Below are 16,273 nucleotides of genomic sequence, written 5' to 3'. Positions count from 1 at the left end.
CCTTAATCAAGTACAAGGTTTTGCTTCAACAGATTTATTTGGTCTTGTCTCAACAGTATGTTATAGTTGTCAGTGTTTGCTAATGCTAATCTTAAAATGGAGATTGCTGTTTTGATTACAAAATTTGCAAAGATTGCAAACTTTTTTCATTTCATACCATTATTCCAAATAAATTTTGTACAGTCGTCATTAGTGGTCACAGTGTTCACTGTTTAACAATCCAAGTTGTCCATACAGCTTACGCCCCCTGTTCTATCTGTAACTTTGACTGGGATTACAGGTGAGTTACGTCAGCCTCCCGAGGTACTTTTCTATATATAGACCTGACATCTCTAGTGGTAGAAATAATGCTGCCTCTATTCATAATAACACAGTTATCTCAACCATATTCACTTCACATTACCTTTGAAACCAAAATCATAAATTAAAGAAATCAGTCAGTGTAATACAAAGAGTACAAACTGACTTCCACTTATAAGAACAATTAATCAACTGGACAAGAACATGAACATGAACTGAGAACAGAACAGAACTTGATCATAAACAGGTAAATCATCAGCATAGATGCTCTAAAATCATCAGAGATGATCAGAGTCTCTCAAACAATCCGATCACAGCAGCACGTCAGCTGTAAGCAGAGAATTAATAAGTGAAACTTACCAAAGCAGGCATGCACAAACACAAAAACCAGTGGCAAATGTAATATCTTTACATTCTTCATCCTAGAGAACGAGCTCAGGAAACCGCACCATGAACACGGCTCCGTCGAGAGTCCTGTACATGAGATGCAGTTCTCAAGGTGTTTGTGGACAACTGCAGAAGGCTAAAGGCAGATGCTCACATGCTAATCCAATGACACATCTTAAGAGTTACTCTGGGCCCCTGCAGTCCGAGTGGGAGTCTTCAACCACCAATCCACAGGAGAAGACTCAAAACAAGGATATACAGAAACTTTGCAATGACGGACAGGTATACATAACACTTTTTTTTCTGATATAGATCTCTTTCAGGCCTTCTACAACTAGTAAATAAACATTTATCAAGTTTAACAAGTGTTTAAAATTGTAATATTTTGGTTAAAATGTTATTGTACAAACTGCCTCACAGTTTATACTGAATTGTAACCATGACTGTGACATAGCTTCTGCAAACTGCCTTTTAATTATAACTATTTTATTTTAAATGCTATGACCAGCTCTAGAGGGATTAAAATGATGAAGAATGTATACTGTACCACTGGTCAGAGCCATCTGTTATGCACTCCACAACCATCTGCTGCATTTGGAAAAAAAAATCCATTATTTACTCAATTAATAGGATAATCATAAAAACAGAGGATGATGTAGATGCCAGCAGCGAATGATCTGATGAGATTATGGTTTCTGTTTGATATCATGAAGTAGAAATCATGACTCGTGTGTAGACTGATAACATAAGCTGAGAAATCTAAAGTGACATTTTTGCCATATCAGAAGGTACAAGCGTTATTTTACATGCAAGTACTGTTTTTTGTCAGGTTGCACATTTCTGTCTTTATTTTCATGCTGATTGCGTCAACTGTGTGTAGTCTTTAATTAAAAACGCCACTAAACTAACTTCATGTCTTTCTGGGACTTTCTGAATGATATTTTAGGGCACTGAAGCTGTCTAATCTTCTTGTTTGATAATCTTATTTGCCACCCAGAGGCACACTGTAAACAATTGTTGTGTAATATAAACCCAGTGGTGCTCCATTTGACAAGGATAATCATTCCACAAATACAAGCTCAATAAAAGATAACTATATGTCTTCAGCTTCACAAGTTAGCACAACTCTTTTTCAATACTCCAGACAGGAAGGTGGTGAAATGATGCATTGATCCTCTTTCTTTTCTTCTTAAACATATATTGTTTAATAATATATGTTTAAGTTGTTTGGATGGATTTTTATAATGATTATTAAATCCGAAGTACTTTGTTACAACTTGTGTTAAATTATCTCTTTCTGTACTGCAGTAAAGGGAAACAAAAAAAATCTAGCCCTTTTTTACACTTTTACCGTAAAAATAAAATCATTACAATCGAATTACTTTGTGATTACCGATAATATGTTATGTACACAGACAAAACATTGTATAGTGCCTATGCACACCACTAAAAGATGTTGCATGCAAGGGGATTTACACACATGAATAAACCTTTTACAGTCCATTGTCATACTGAAATTAAATCTACTTTATAATCTGAGTCGTACTGGTAGAATGTACAGTATTTAGTATGAGCTCAGTGACCGCTTGGTGCATGAATTTTGCTTTCAGATAAGTTGCACACACACACACACACACACACACACAGAGAGAGAGAGAGAATGACAACCATCAGCATTCATTTTAAGGAACATCAGTATATGATTTAAGATGTGTGACCTCTGGCAGCAGACAAATTCACTGCATGTACAGTCACACATTGTAGACTCAAAACCTACTCATTTCAGAGGGCACACAGGGCAAAATATTCACAGACACATCATGATTTTTATGCCCTTCGACACAAAATGTACATAAATCTCACACAATGGCCAAACAGTACAATCACTATAGAAAAGATCACCTGTCAGGTTACTTCTTTATGTTGGTGGTCAAGGCTGCGGCTTCAGCTTTAATTCTCATAGTCCTGGCAGATGGGAGGGCCAAAGATTAACCCACTGTACTCTAATCTCCCCTCATCTTGTAATGCACAGAGCCTGTCTGTGGTCACACAGGCCCCATCGGAATAAATGTAAAGCACAATTAGCACACATAACGTTGCTACAAGCAGACACACACAGTCAACCGGGGCACATGTTGTGTGCAGCTAACATTGCGTGAGTCCAGAAAACAGATGATCTGTGGTCATCTGTCATAGCAAGCCTGACCAGTGTTTAAACCTTCACATATATCAGCATACATTCTGTGATAAAAACCCACCATTGAAGCTTATACGTGCAAGTGTCTCCACAATGATCACTCCATAGAAAAAAATCATACGGATAAAAGCTCACTGCTCATCTGTAGTCATCTTCTTAGTTTCTAATCCTGTGCCTTCAATCACAGCGACACATGCTGACCTCTTTGTTCCTGTTGGGGACAAAGCCATTAGGCTGCCCATAGGGAAATTTCAGGGAGATGCTTATCACTTCAGCTTGCATGTGCATCATTTGATTCGGATTACTGTCATCAATAGACAAGGCCAAACCCGATATCTAAACAGGCTCAGTGTATCCTGAAATATTTGTGTCAGCCACTGACATGACTGAAGAGTGTTTCCAAATCATACTGTGCCTTGATGGACCAGATGGACCCCTTCAGTCATGGTCCTACTTTAAAAGGATATCATCTTTAAAGGGTTTATTATCCACATGAAAACAAAAACAATTCAAGGAATGGAGAGCAGCACTGAGCAACTGTGGAGAGAAATTGTTGATGAATTTCCTTCATGAGTGCCACCAACCCAAACTGCTGGTATCTGAAGACCTGGGAATGTGACTCAACCATCAGATATCTTTCTCTGGAAGTGTTGATGTCCAGAAATGTCCCAAACACAGCAAAGTAATGAAAAAATAAGTAAATATATGCAGGGGAGACACATTTGTAGTGGGTCATGAGTGAATGACTGAGCGGGATTATTTTTTGTTTGAGTTTATACATTGTTTATCAGAAAAATCCTGCATAGTATAGACTACTTTCAAATCAATGTAGAACCTATTCGCCTGCCATTTCTTCAATTACACATTGTTATTGTAAATCTACACTATAAATTTCAGTCCTTCACCTCTTAAACTCTTGATTAGTTTTTCATCAGCTTTTTCTTTTGTTTTTTCTTTCCTATTTAGTTTCATGTCCTGTCTTCTATTTTCATCTTAGTGTCTTATGTAAAGCATCTTGTATTAACCTGTTTAGGAAATGTACTGTAAGAATAATGTTATCCTTCTTTGTCTTTTGGGCATGAAATAGTGTGATTTCAATTTCAAGGAAGCAAAATAAGTGCATGTCTCCATCAAATTGAGTTCAGGCACTCAGGTGGATAGTAAAAATATAAAACGCTTCAATAAATATGTGATGATGCACTAGAAAAATACAAACGAAATACTAGTGTTAGTTAATACTAGTTAATTCTAGTTATTTACAAAGACCAGCTTGTAGTGTACTTAGTCAGTTATCATAATAATATCATAGTTGAAACATTTAAATACCTTTTATCCTCAAATGATGTGGGATTATTACATGAGAAAAATCTCTCCTCAGCAATGTTTGGACTTGCTGCATCTGATTAAATTATGTGTTTAAAGTCTGGAGCACGTTTTTGGCCATTTATCAAGAAGTGATGTTGACAGAGAGTTGCAAGTAGAAATAGTTTGGCTCCAGTCCTGTACATGTCGCTGAAACGTGAGGGTCCATAAAAATATCAAATGATCATGTACCAAATAACAGTTTATCACTAAGATGTCTAGAACATTTTGGATTACAAGAATCCCAAGAGTATGAAAATAAACCCATCATATATTCATCAAACGTATCATTATAAGTCAAATACCCATTCCCTGACAAACACTCAACATCTTCTCCTGCAGTTTGCAGCCTGTGCAGAATTGGTAAAATTATCAGTTCATTTTTTAGATTGATAAAATCAAAATACTGTCTTGGTAAATTCTTCTTTTTATTTATTTTTTTCAATATTATGAAAAAAAATTGCTGTGTTTACTTGGAAAAACGGGATTCACCAGATCAAAAATAGAAAGTGGAAACAAATCATTTGCCTACAGTACTTGTCACTACAGAACCGCCCTGTCTGTTAGAGCACCTGTTGTCAAGATACCCAATTCAGCTTTACCATTTTGGATTATTATTAATAATCTCCAGTGTGGTTTGCCAAGGGCAGCGGTTTGCTTTTAGTCCAGGTCCACTCTAAAACTAGGTCACTCCTTTAATCTCTCCGTGTAGAGTATGCTTTAGGTTAACAGCCTTTCCATTTCATAAACCTCAGAGAGAACTATCAGAGTGAATATGCAAGAATCATGCAAAATCCTAAAACAATATGACATGCTGCTGCAGGAAGCATCATGGGCTCAAATGACCACCAGCAGATATATAAAATAATTTATGAATGTGTCTTACTCTGATTGCAACAAAAACAGCAGCGATAATCACCTGAACCTTGTGTTACACCTTAAGGGAATAAAAACTTCATGATTGAAATAGTAAAATAAATGTATTCGAATCAAAATAAATAAATAAATAAATAATAAAAACCATTCACAAAATTAAAGTCAATAAAAAGATTTTCTGATTTCAAAATGTAAATCTAAGAATGCATTTCATAGTTTGTAATTTTACAATTTAACATACAAATGTGCATTAAAATTATGGAAAATAATAAAACAAATTGTAAAAGTAAGTTGCATCACATATTGCTTTCCGCTGGTGCTGAAACCAAGCCTGTGCTCTGAGGCAGACAGTCCCTCTCCAACACATGCTCCATACCTTGCATTCTTTTACACTGCTGCCTCCAAGTGGTGAAAACTTGCTGTTGGACAATAAATGTATAAAAAATTTAATTAAATTAGAAAAACACTTTTGTTAACTGCTTTTGTTATTCAAACATGCCAAAATATTAGAATTTTTTTTGATCAATCAATTATCTACATTTATGGATAGCAGTTATTATCAGTACACCAGTTACTCCAAGATATTCTTCGCAATATCACAAATACATGGACGCTTACAGGGTGGACCAGTAAGTCATGTGACTGTGAGCCAGCATGCACAGTAGCAGGACCCTGAAACTAAAGTAAGTACATGGAATCCAGTCATTCATTTATTATACAACAACTGGAGCATATCGTAGAACTTCAGAGTTACTTAAAATTATCAGAATAATGTGGGAGGTAATGGGGTGATGAGAGAAAAGGACTGATGTTTCACCTACAGTACAGATGTTGCCAACACCACCTGATACTAATTATGGCAAAAGACAGGCACAGGTTTGTGTGACTGCATCTGCAGTGCCATAAGGGCTGATTTTCCAGGGATGACATGTGCTAAAGCTCACGATCCCCAGAGCAAGGACTACAATGTCTTTGTGCCTTGGTTATTTTGCTCTGTCAGCTACTCAATTCAAGTGGGCTTATGGTAGCAACAAGGTTGCTGTCAGGACAAATTGTCAAGTTAAGAGAAGTTACAAATGATAATAAAACCAAATATAAACTGAAAACTAAGACCAATTCATGACCAGGATCAATAAAACCATTTGTTTTTAAAGGAGATTTTATGAAGAGGGATGAATGCGATAGGCCCCAACTGGAGCAGACATGTGCTACAGTTTCCCTGCATGGGATAAATAATATCTTATGGGATATCAGAATCAGAATCAGAATCAGAATTCCTTTATTAATCCCTGGAGGGAAATTCTTGTTTCTACAGACAATTGCACATGCAGTATTCCCGACCAAGAAAGGAGAAAAGTGCAGAGTATAAAAATAGGATAAAACAAAAACTAAAATCTTAAGTACAGGTATTTACAAAAAACTGTTTTCAAAATTTTTTAAGAAAAATTTAAAAATACAGGTATGTACAATGTGTAAAAGTAGCCAATATGTACATTGTATATACAAGTGAGTGTGTCCGTCACAGTGCTGAGTTTAACATCATTAATATCATATCTTATAACAGTAACTCCTAAATTAACAGTGTAGCCTATTGGCTGTACATCCACAGCATGCAGTGTTTTAAGTGAGGTGGAATATATTCTGAACGCTCTTTCTCAAACAAGCGGGGTCTTTATCCCAAATTGGAGGGTATTTGGGGATCACGTGATCTCTTTCACACAGGACGTCCCACACGGGAGAGAGTGGTGACGTGAAGCGTGGTCACAGTGAGCTCGCTCGTGCAGTGGGGTCCGGCACATGGGGAAAGTTAAGACACAAAGTTTTGAAGCGACGCTATTTTAACACAAACTCATTTTTTTTTTGCCAGATCAGTGCTGCCGTCTGGCGTTTTCTTTTATTTAATTCAAATACCTATTTGACACAGCGTTTACTTTAAATTTTAAATCAAAAGTAAACAAACAAACAAAAAAAAAAAAAACAACCAAAAGACATATTAGCCCTCTTGTCCGTTTTGCTCGATGTGTGAGCACGACGTCCGAGTCTCCGCGCTGCCTCTCATTTATCTGGCAGAGGAGAGGAGCCCGCGTCCGAGGATACAATGAAGCAGTGTGTCCTCGTCCGAGACAATGCAGCAAGATGCTACGAAGGGACGATACTGTGTTTTCACAAGCTCGGGGACGTTTTGCTCGACTGCAGAGAGAATGACCAGCTAAAGGTTTGTAACACGCGCTACCTGAACACCTCCACATCTTGTGCGTTATGGCAATGACTGAAAGCTTTTTGAAAAAAAAAAGGAAATAAAGAACCCTGTACGTCCACCGGCACACGGTAGAGCTTGTAAACATCCTGCTACCGTGCGCGTAAAACGCTACAGACTACATGATGAATAATGATAGTGTAGTGTACCACTGTACACTTCTGTCAAATGATACATGAGCGAAGTGTATGTTGCCTGTCTAATGTGATGCAGGTATAAATGATGATTGTGGAAATACGGAGGCTGTGTATGCCATGTAGTCCACTAATCAATAAGTTCAATCATAGATGTCACTTGCTCACAATCATTTTTCCCCCCAGATTTAACTTTGGGTATTTGAAAGCATCATGCACGCGTCTCGGGGCGTCAGAGATGAATAGTATGCAGAAATATTCATTCATCTGTATTTATTCTTGTTCAGTGGTGGGGATGGCGGAATGCTCCTGAATTGAAAGTCCCCTCCCCCCTAAATGACTGCTGTAGTATTAAATGGCCATAGCACACCCACACAGAGGGGGGTAGCTTTCTTTATTTCTAAATGTCACATAGAATGGCCAAACTAAAACCAATCAATTGCATGGAAATGATAAATGGAACATACAAAAATTCGAATGGTTTTAAATATTTGCCTATAAGAATTAATTGCTTACTCCCCCTGGATGAACAGCGCAGCTTTCAGTGGGAATTTAGCTTTCAGTGTCTCTGTGAGATGCTGCTTCAAGGCTTTGAAGGCAGCCATTAATGTAATTTGTAGTGAGATGATAAACAGAGTGATGTGTGTTTCTGCTTGAGTAGATAGTCAGATTTGCCAAACGCTCCAGTGACTCTTGAATATGTAAAAGTGCTCAGCTAAAGTGCTTCAGCCTGACAGTTTGACGGCTATGGTGTATTAAGCTCAGATAATTGGGTGATATTTACTTACGGAGCAAACAATCACTCCACAACGGCTTTGAAACTGTGTCTTTTTTCCCTTAATGATATGCTTTGTAGAAATTATTCACTCTCCTGACAGGTCCAAATGGGGGGGGGGGGGATTTATTTGTCAGTAACATAAAATAAAGGAGTCCACAGACAATTTATTCAGAATCAAGAAATTTGGTCATTCGAAATTAAATTCAATGTCAAAATAGTTAATTTGCTCAATGCGTGTAGATTGTCTTCCCAACTGCCTCAATAAGCTTTAAACAGCATGTTAACACAACACTCCCAATAGACTGGAAGGATATTACTTCTACTGATGATGCAAGAATTGGTGTGATATTTTCAAGCTGTTTTTCCATCAGAGATTATTTGAATGTTGACATGTTGAGGCTTGAGACCAATTTACCTGTAAAGTAACAAATCGGATTCACTATCTGAGGTTTTTAAAGAGGCTTCACATTAAAGAGAAAGGAGTGTTCAGTACCGACCGTCTCCCCTTACTCAGTGCCATGTGAAAGTGTTCCACTGCGTTTCCTCTCTTTGAAAACCAGCCCTATTTACATGAGACCCCTCTCTCACTCTGTCTTCTTCTTTACTCAAGCCCTACCGAAGAGCAACACTTTCTTTTTCAGAACTTGATTATTTTTTTCTGGTAAATTCTGAGAAATGACGCAAGTAAGTTTACAAAACCTCTTGTGTGATGTACAAACCTGAGGTTTCTTATCAATGCAGGTGTGACTGCTTGTTGTGTTGCTATAAGACAACAGTCTCTCATAGCTAAGACAGCAGGTTGTTTTTCTTTTTATCTTCTCTCCTACTCTTTCTCTGATACGTTGTCTCTTAATCATCTGAGACATGTTTATTATATCATTTCATGGTGAAGTTGGACATACATTTTTAGTGGTCTCTTATTTAGCTTTACATTGTATTTATCCATCCTCTTTACTCATGAAAGTGTCCTCAAGACTTGAGCCAAAAACAGTCTGTGTAAGGATTATGATATATGTCTGATATCATTATAAACCAGATGTAAGAACTATTTTTGTCTTCACTGTTTTCACTGAAGTACCTTTCTTGTTGCAGAATGAAGCTGTAGCAACTGCATGAAGCTATGACCGACACTAGACCCTAGACGCCCAGTTACCAAGCCAGGACTCAAGAATGAAGACCAAATATGCAATTGTCTTCATCTGCATCTTGGCCCTGGTTATCATCGAGAAAGAAAGCAACATCCTATCAAGGTAAGAGAATGAGGACCAGCCTGTAAGAGAAGAACTGTTTTCCTCTGGATGGTGCCATATCCTCAGGTAGCTCAAACCCCTGTCTCTTTCACGTATAGTCTAGCCAGACCTTTGCCTCTCGTTATCTCCCAACTTCACTGTCCATCTAAGCTTTCATCTTGGCTTTCTGATGAAACCACATTAGGGGAAATGTCTGAATATCCTTGAGAACTGACCACACAGAGATGATTAGTACAGTACAGTTCTACTCTGGAAATGCTTATGTGCAGGGCCCTAAATCCTGCATACTGTGTCTAGTTTCCATCTCAGTATTTACACTGCAAGTGCAAATATTAAGAAAGGTAGCAGTCTGTAGAGATTGTGTGGAAGTGCATCCTAGTGGCCAGAGACTGTCTTGTAACTTTAAAGCCATTACATTTTGGGAAATGCACGGATTTGCTTTGTAAGTTAGATGAGAAGATCGATAACACTCTCATATCTGTACCAGAAATATGGAGCAATATCCAGCAGCTTGTTAGCTTGCTTTAGTATAAACATTGGAGAAACAAGACAAAAGCAGCTGTTTTATAGTGGATTTTATTACTCTTGGACAGATGGACTATGTCCAGCTAACTTCTCCCCATTATTTCCATTTGTTTTGCTAAGCTAAGCTAACCAGCTGCTTGCTGGCTGCTTAGTATCTAACACACAGACAAGCAAATAAGTGCATTTCAGGGTGTATCAAACTATTCATTTAAAGAAATGTAGACCAAACTTACAAGAGCTGCATTTAAAATGTTAGCTAAATGGAAATATTTTTCTATTATTTCTTTCATTTGTTGTTAATCAATATTTATTAATGAAAACTTTGTGTCTCATCAGGGTCTCTGATAAACTGATGCAGAGGCCGGGTCAACAGCAGACCCCACAGACTCCTCTGGATTACAGCAACGCAACCCAAAATGGCTCCCTGATACTCAAAATGGTGCTCTCCAAACTCACTGGTACAACAGGGAATTACTCAAGTTTCTCTGAGGAGCAAGACGAGGAAGAACTAGATAATTTAGACACATACAGCTATAGCAGTGGTCCTAAGCACATATTGCTTTTGGCCGCTACACGAACAGGCTCCTCGTTTGTGGGGGAATTTTTCAACCAGCACGGGGAGAATATGTTCTATCTGTTTGAGCCACTGTGGCATGTTGAGCGCATGCTGACCACAGCTTCAGAGGTAAACAATGGGACAGTGTTGGCAGGAATCTACCGGGATGTACTCCAGGGACTCTTCCTGTGTGATTTCTCTCCTCTCGAGAAGTTCATCTCTCCCCCACCTCAGGAGCACATCACCCCAGCTCTTTTCCGCAGAGAGTCTAGTTTGTCGCTCTGTGAGGAACCTGTCTGCACCCCAGTAATCAAAGATGTCTTTGAGAGGTATAATACATTCTCTTGATACTTACTTGATACTGTTATTGGTCCGACTTATGATGTTGGTTTAATCTGAAAAAGGCGGCATTTGTCTTCCCTTAGTTTCTTAAAACTATGAACTAATACTACTTTAACTAATGTACATTTGGCTTGCAATATTTCAGAAAACAAGACCTTTAAAGACATCACCTTAGGATTCAGGAAGCTGCCATGGGTCTTTCTCACAGTTCCTTACCCCCTTTTATTTTAGAATCTCATACATTTCAGTCGATAGTGATAACTAATAATTACCCTCTTCTCATGGCCAATCCAGTAGTATAACAGATAATTTTGTATGTTTGTATTTTAAAAAAAGCAGTTCATAACTTGTAGTTTAAGCAAACATGAGTGTAAGAAAGGCCAAGATATAATGAGCTGATGATTTAATATTCCCTAGCTGTATGTTAAGACTCATATAATCTTTCCCTCCTCTTTGAACACTTTTGGAACATCTACTATAAATTATACTCTTGTTGCGTGCAATTGTTGCAATCACTTGAGACACATTCACTGCACCCAGGTGATCTCCAATTTCAATTAATGACATTAATTTCTAGAAATCTATTTCCACTTTGACATTAAAGGTTTTATTTGTAATTCTTTTTTTGCCACAAAAGACAAATTATATTGACCATGATTCCATTTGTAAAAGCAATAAAAGGAGAAAACATCCAAGGGGTGTATACTGTTTGTAGGCACTGCAAATGAAAGCAGACTGGCATTATACTGTATATTGGCTATAATGTCAGTAACAGCCAATGAACAATAATATGAAAGATGCTTATACAATAATATACCACTCATTTTACTCTCGTCTTGTGTTAGGTATCATTGTAAGACGCGTCACTGCGGGCCACTGAACCTGACCCTTGCGTCTGAATCCTGCCTTTCCAAGCAACACCACGCCATTAAGACTGTCCGTGTGCGCCAGCTGGAAACATTGCAACCGTTGGTAGAGGATCCTCGACTAGATGTGAGAGTGATCCAGTTAGTCCGAGACCCACGGGCCATTTTAGCATCGCGCATGGTGGCTTTCTCTTCGAAGTACCAGACATGGAAGGCCTGGGCGCAGGATGGCCAAGTGCCTGAAGATGATGAGGAAGTGAAGAGGCTCAAAGGGAACTGTGACCAAATTAGGATGTCTGCAGAGGTGGGACTGAGTCGACCTCGCTGGTTGAGGAACCGCTATATGTTGGTACGTTATGAGGATATTGCCCGCTACCCTATGCAGAAGGCAGAGGAAATGTACAGGTTCACAGGGATACCATTTAGTCCCCAAGCTAGGGAGTGGATTCTGAAAAACACTCAGACCACTCAAGTAGCTAGTGGGATTTACTCCACCCAGAAGAACTCATCAGAGCAGGCAGAGAAATGGAGATTTAGTATTCCCTTTACACTGGCTCAGGTCGTGCAGAGAGTGTGTGGACCCACCATGAATCTGTTTGGGTACAAGTTTGTGGATGATGAAAAGACACTGATTAATAAGTCCATCAGTTTGTTTGAGGAGAAACCATTTCATTAATCCAGATGTCAAAAAGGTAGCTGTGAATCTGCAAAACCCCGGAAATGACATATCAGAGCCAAGAGAAGCCATTATTGCACAGACCAAACATCGTAAGCAAAGATGCCATAGAAGACACAAAATGTGTTACTGCTGACAATAAGATTTGAGCCATACAATAAACTTCATACTCGCCAGGGATGCCTCTTTGTAACAAAGAAGAGTTACTTGATAAAGAGACATATTTATTTGCATGCTGTGTTCCCTGAGAAGCCTTAAGCTTTATGTCACATGCTGTACTTCATTTAAAATGAAACAAGCATGGATATCAAGCCTAATTTGTAAGATTTTATTGATAGTTAGATGATAGATTTTCAGGGATAAACACAAACAAAGTGATGTTTGTGTGTGTTTTTCAAAGACAGGAGGTTTCTGTTCATGGGGTTTACAATGCTTCGTCCTGGTTAGTTCAGCCTGGTGTTTAGTTTTAGTTTGCACTGGGCGAGACAACTGATATTATCACTTTAGATCTGATTGGCATTTATGGGTCTGACTGAGGTAAAGTGAGTGCGTGATTGTATTTCAATATCTTCATATGTCCTCAATATACAAGTGTTGCCAGTAGTCATAGTTGTAATAATATATTTCTTGGACTGTCTCTTTAAGTTTAAATAAACGGGCAGTTTGGGTATCATTTTACTCTTGTCGACAGGCCACTTTGAATCTCAAGGTGAGTCAGATCTGATTCACTGATTTCAGCCAAATGTTCATGGATACACAAACAAATTTTCTTATTTTAAGTAGCCGTTTTAATTGTTTACCCTTTCAAAGGAATAAAATTGCCAGAAGTAGAGAACTGCAAAATACTCACCCTTTAAAATCATTACTTGTTTACTTGATTTGAGTATGTTGATGGTTTTAGTGACAAATAGTACCTAAGATGTACTTTACTTACTGTCACTTTAAGTGAAACACAGGTGCTGTTGCATTAACTGTCACTCTTGATGGTATATAAAGGTATCCACTGTGTCTCTAGTTCAATGGCAACATTGTGTTCAGCTTGACAGAGGCACTACTGAAACTGCTGTGCTGCTTGAGGAAAGGGATAGCATTAGAGGCACATATAGTAGTGGGCTTATACTAACTTAGTATATGAACACATCACAACTGGCAGGCCTCGATTTGGCCAGACTCACTACTGAAGTATAGAAGAAATACTGTGAAATACCAAGTGAAGCTGGAAGAATAAGAGTAGTCAGTTCATGACACCCAGAGATACCTAGAGTGGCAATAATTATTTGGAAGCAATACAGTTTTGTAGTTATTCATCCATTACAAACATACACCGTTTGTTTGAATGAAACAAGATCATCACTGAGACCTGATGCTATTGTCAGCTTTAACTAATGTTGGAAAAACGTGTCAGAAGTAAAAAGCAGAGCTGTTTAATTTTTTGGTCCAAGTCAGTTCTCAGGTCCTTGAGGAAAAGTCCAAGTTAAGTTACTTAAATTTTTTCATCAGCTAATTGCAAGTCAGCTGCAAGTCTGTCATGTCTCTGAATGTAGACAATTAAAATGCCATGTTTTGTAAATATTTTCCTCCCAAAACTGTCATAACAGAAACTTGTGAAGAACTGAGATCATTTTCAATGCATTGGCCTAATGATTAAAATTTTTGAGCAGTGTGGTCATAAAACTTGATTTTATCAGTAAAACCTGAGACATTAATATTTTGTTTGCAAGCCATGTATCAAGTTTTTAAGGAGTCTTTTTGTAATTTTTGCTAAAACAAATACACAGAATCTGTGTCATTTCTTGGGTTCAAGAAATTCAGATAATTCTGCAGAGAGTACTGCTACATGTCAGTGCTTCAAACAAACTGGACGGTGGAGAATTTGATTGTGCTCAGAGTGGTTAGGGGAGTTTCTTTGGGAGTTTTGATACTTGTGTGAAAACTATTCGCTCATCTAATTCATTAATCTAACGTAAGCTGACAACAGCTGCTCTTCTCTGTTTTAGTTTAAAGGATTAACCCTCACTGAAGCAGTGAGGAACAATTTCATTGGTTACCAAAGCATTTATTCAATGAATTGCTGTACTAAAACTTTCTTTTTTTCACATTTGGTTATTCTGGCAGAGGAAACCAATGGCCAAAGCACAGATTATGTTTAAGCAAGAGATGAATCACACCAGGGTAAATATTGGAAATAATTAAAATGGCTATGTTTTTCTTAAATTAAACCATGAGTATTTTTTCAAATGTGTAATTAATGGTGTTAAACATGCAATGTTTTTTCAACAGAACCATAATTTTAAAGTGTGCTGAAATACACTGGCAATCTTAAATCCTCAAAGGTTCTCCGGCAGTATGGATGTCCCATCAACTATCCTGCACAGGAAGTTTAACAGAGATGTTCTGGGCACAAGCATAGACGCTGTCTTTATGGTATTCTCATGGTGTTATGTCCTAAATGTGTATTAATTTGAGTTAATTTGAGTTTGTTCTTGACCTACTCTAATTGGAAAGTGTCATGAGACAACTTTTGTTGGGATGTGGTGCTATATAAATAAATTGAATTCAATTGTATTGTTTGTGCATGTTTGTGTTTTATCTATGAAGCTATATCCATTGTTGGGTAGCCTGTAAGATTTTAGTTATAGCCTAAATGTGCTGGCTTTTATAAACTTAAAACTAACTGATCTGACAATACAGATCACTACAAAGAGTATAAAAGTTTCTCTGTGCTCCTTTATCTTTGCCTTTCCATCTGAGGGCGTTCCAGTAAATAAACCTGATAAACAGATAAACAACATCTCACAACAATTATTTTATATTTTTCAAAATATTTCTTCTTTTGAATGCATAGAACCAGAGGATGGCATGGATAACATGAGGATTACTGCAGAATTGTGCACTTAGTTTCATTGTCTCAGTCTAGCTCCACATCCACATGCATGCTGTTGCCTGGGATCCCTAAATGGCTGAGTGGGAATATAGAAAAAAGAAACAGGGAGCTCATTCAGGTCATGCATTCTTTCTGTTTGCTTCATGCCCCAGCTGAGAGAAAGCATTTTAGAGTTTACAGCTGTTGGCCAAGCTGACTCAACCTTAGATCTTTTTCTCTGATTTGTGATGCTGACTATTCCCACAGCAACAGATGTTACCATCCTGCAAAAGGGAAAATGTCTTCTTGGTCATAAGGCACTAAAGAGCCAGTCTTGTGTTTCCTTAAGGAAACCTCAGGGACACATTCATTATGTCTCAAGTGTTCTGTTACCAGCACATGCATAAATATGCACATGCACCCTGAACTAAAGACTGACATGATACACACTTCTGTCAACTGCACGCATGTAGTTTGTGAATGCAAAAACAGAGTACAGAATATGAAAGGCACACTAGCTCCATTCACCTGACAGTTTCATTAATACCAACACATGATGGAAGTAATACATTTGTGATTAGCAACAATTCATCAAAAATAATAGGAAGACAACATGCTTATCAAAACAGCACATTAAAAACTGTTATGAATGGCTTTGTGAATGTTTGGAGCAAGCAAATGTTTGAGCAAGAACTATTTACTGTAAATTAATTTACAATGAAACACTTGAAAGTAAAAATTATCTGAAAACTGAAACCTAGAATTTAACTTCACAAACAGACAAAAATGTAGGCTTTTTTCTTCGCTTACACCAAACTTTTTTATGGAAAAGTTGTGAAAGATCTGTAAGGCCTTTATACAAGTATGAGACTTCATTTGAAAGGCAACATCTTGTAGTTTCTGA

General features: G+C 37.8%; 1 protein-coding gene across 1 annotated transcript; it reads left to right on the top strand.

Moving 5' to 3' along the window:
• The first annotated feature begins 7,138 nt into the window (after nt 1-7,138).
• chst3a (carbohydrate (chondroitin 6) sulfotransferase 3a) lies at nt 7,139-13,336 on the top strand. The gene is made up of 4 exons (XM_046402105.1): nt 7,139-7,337; nt 9,384-9,541; nt 10,403-10,951; nt 11,810-13,336. The coding sequence occupies exons 2-4, from the start codon at nt 9,462-9,464 to the stop codon at nt 12,504-12,506; spliced, it is 1,326 nt and encodes a 441-aa protein (XP_046258061.1). The 5' UTR covers nt 7,139-7,337; nt 9,384-9,461; the 3' UTR covers nt 12,507-13,336.
• The last annotated feature ends 2,937 nt before the right edge of the window (nt 13,337-16,273 follow it).

The sequence above is a fragment of the Scatophagus argus genome, chromosome 10, assembly GCF_020382885.2.
Source record: "Scatophagus argus isolate fScaArg1 chromosome 10, fScaArg1.pri, whole genome shotgun sequence".
In the NCBI taxonomy this organism is placed as follows: domain Eukaryota; kingdom Metazoa; phylum Chordata; class Actinopteri; family Scatophagidae; genus Scatophagus; species Scatophagus argus.
The sequence above is the reverse complement of the archived record's forward strand: the minus strand, read 5'-3'. Positions and strand labels throughout refer to the sequence as shown.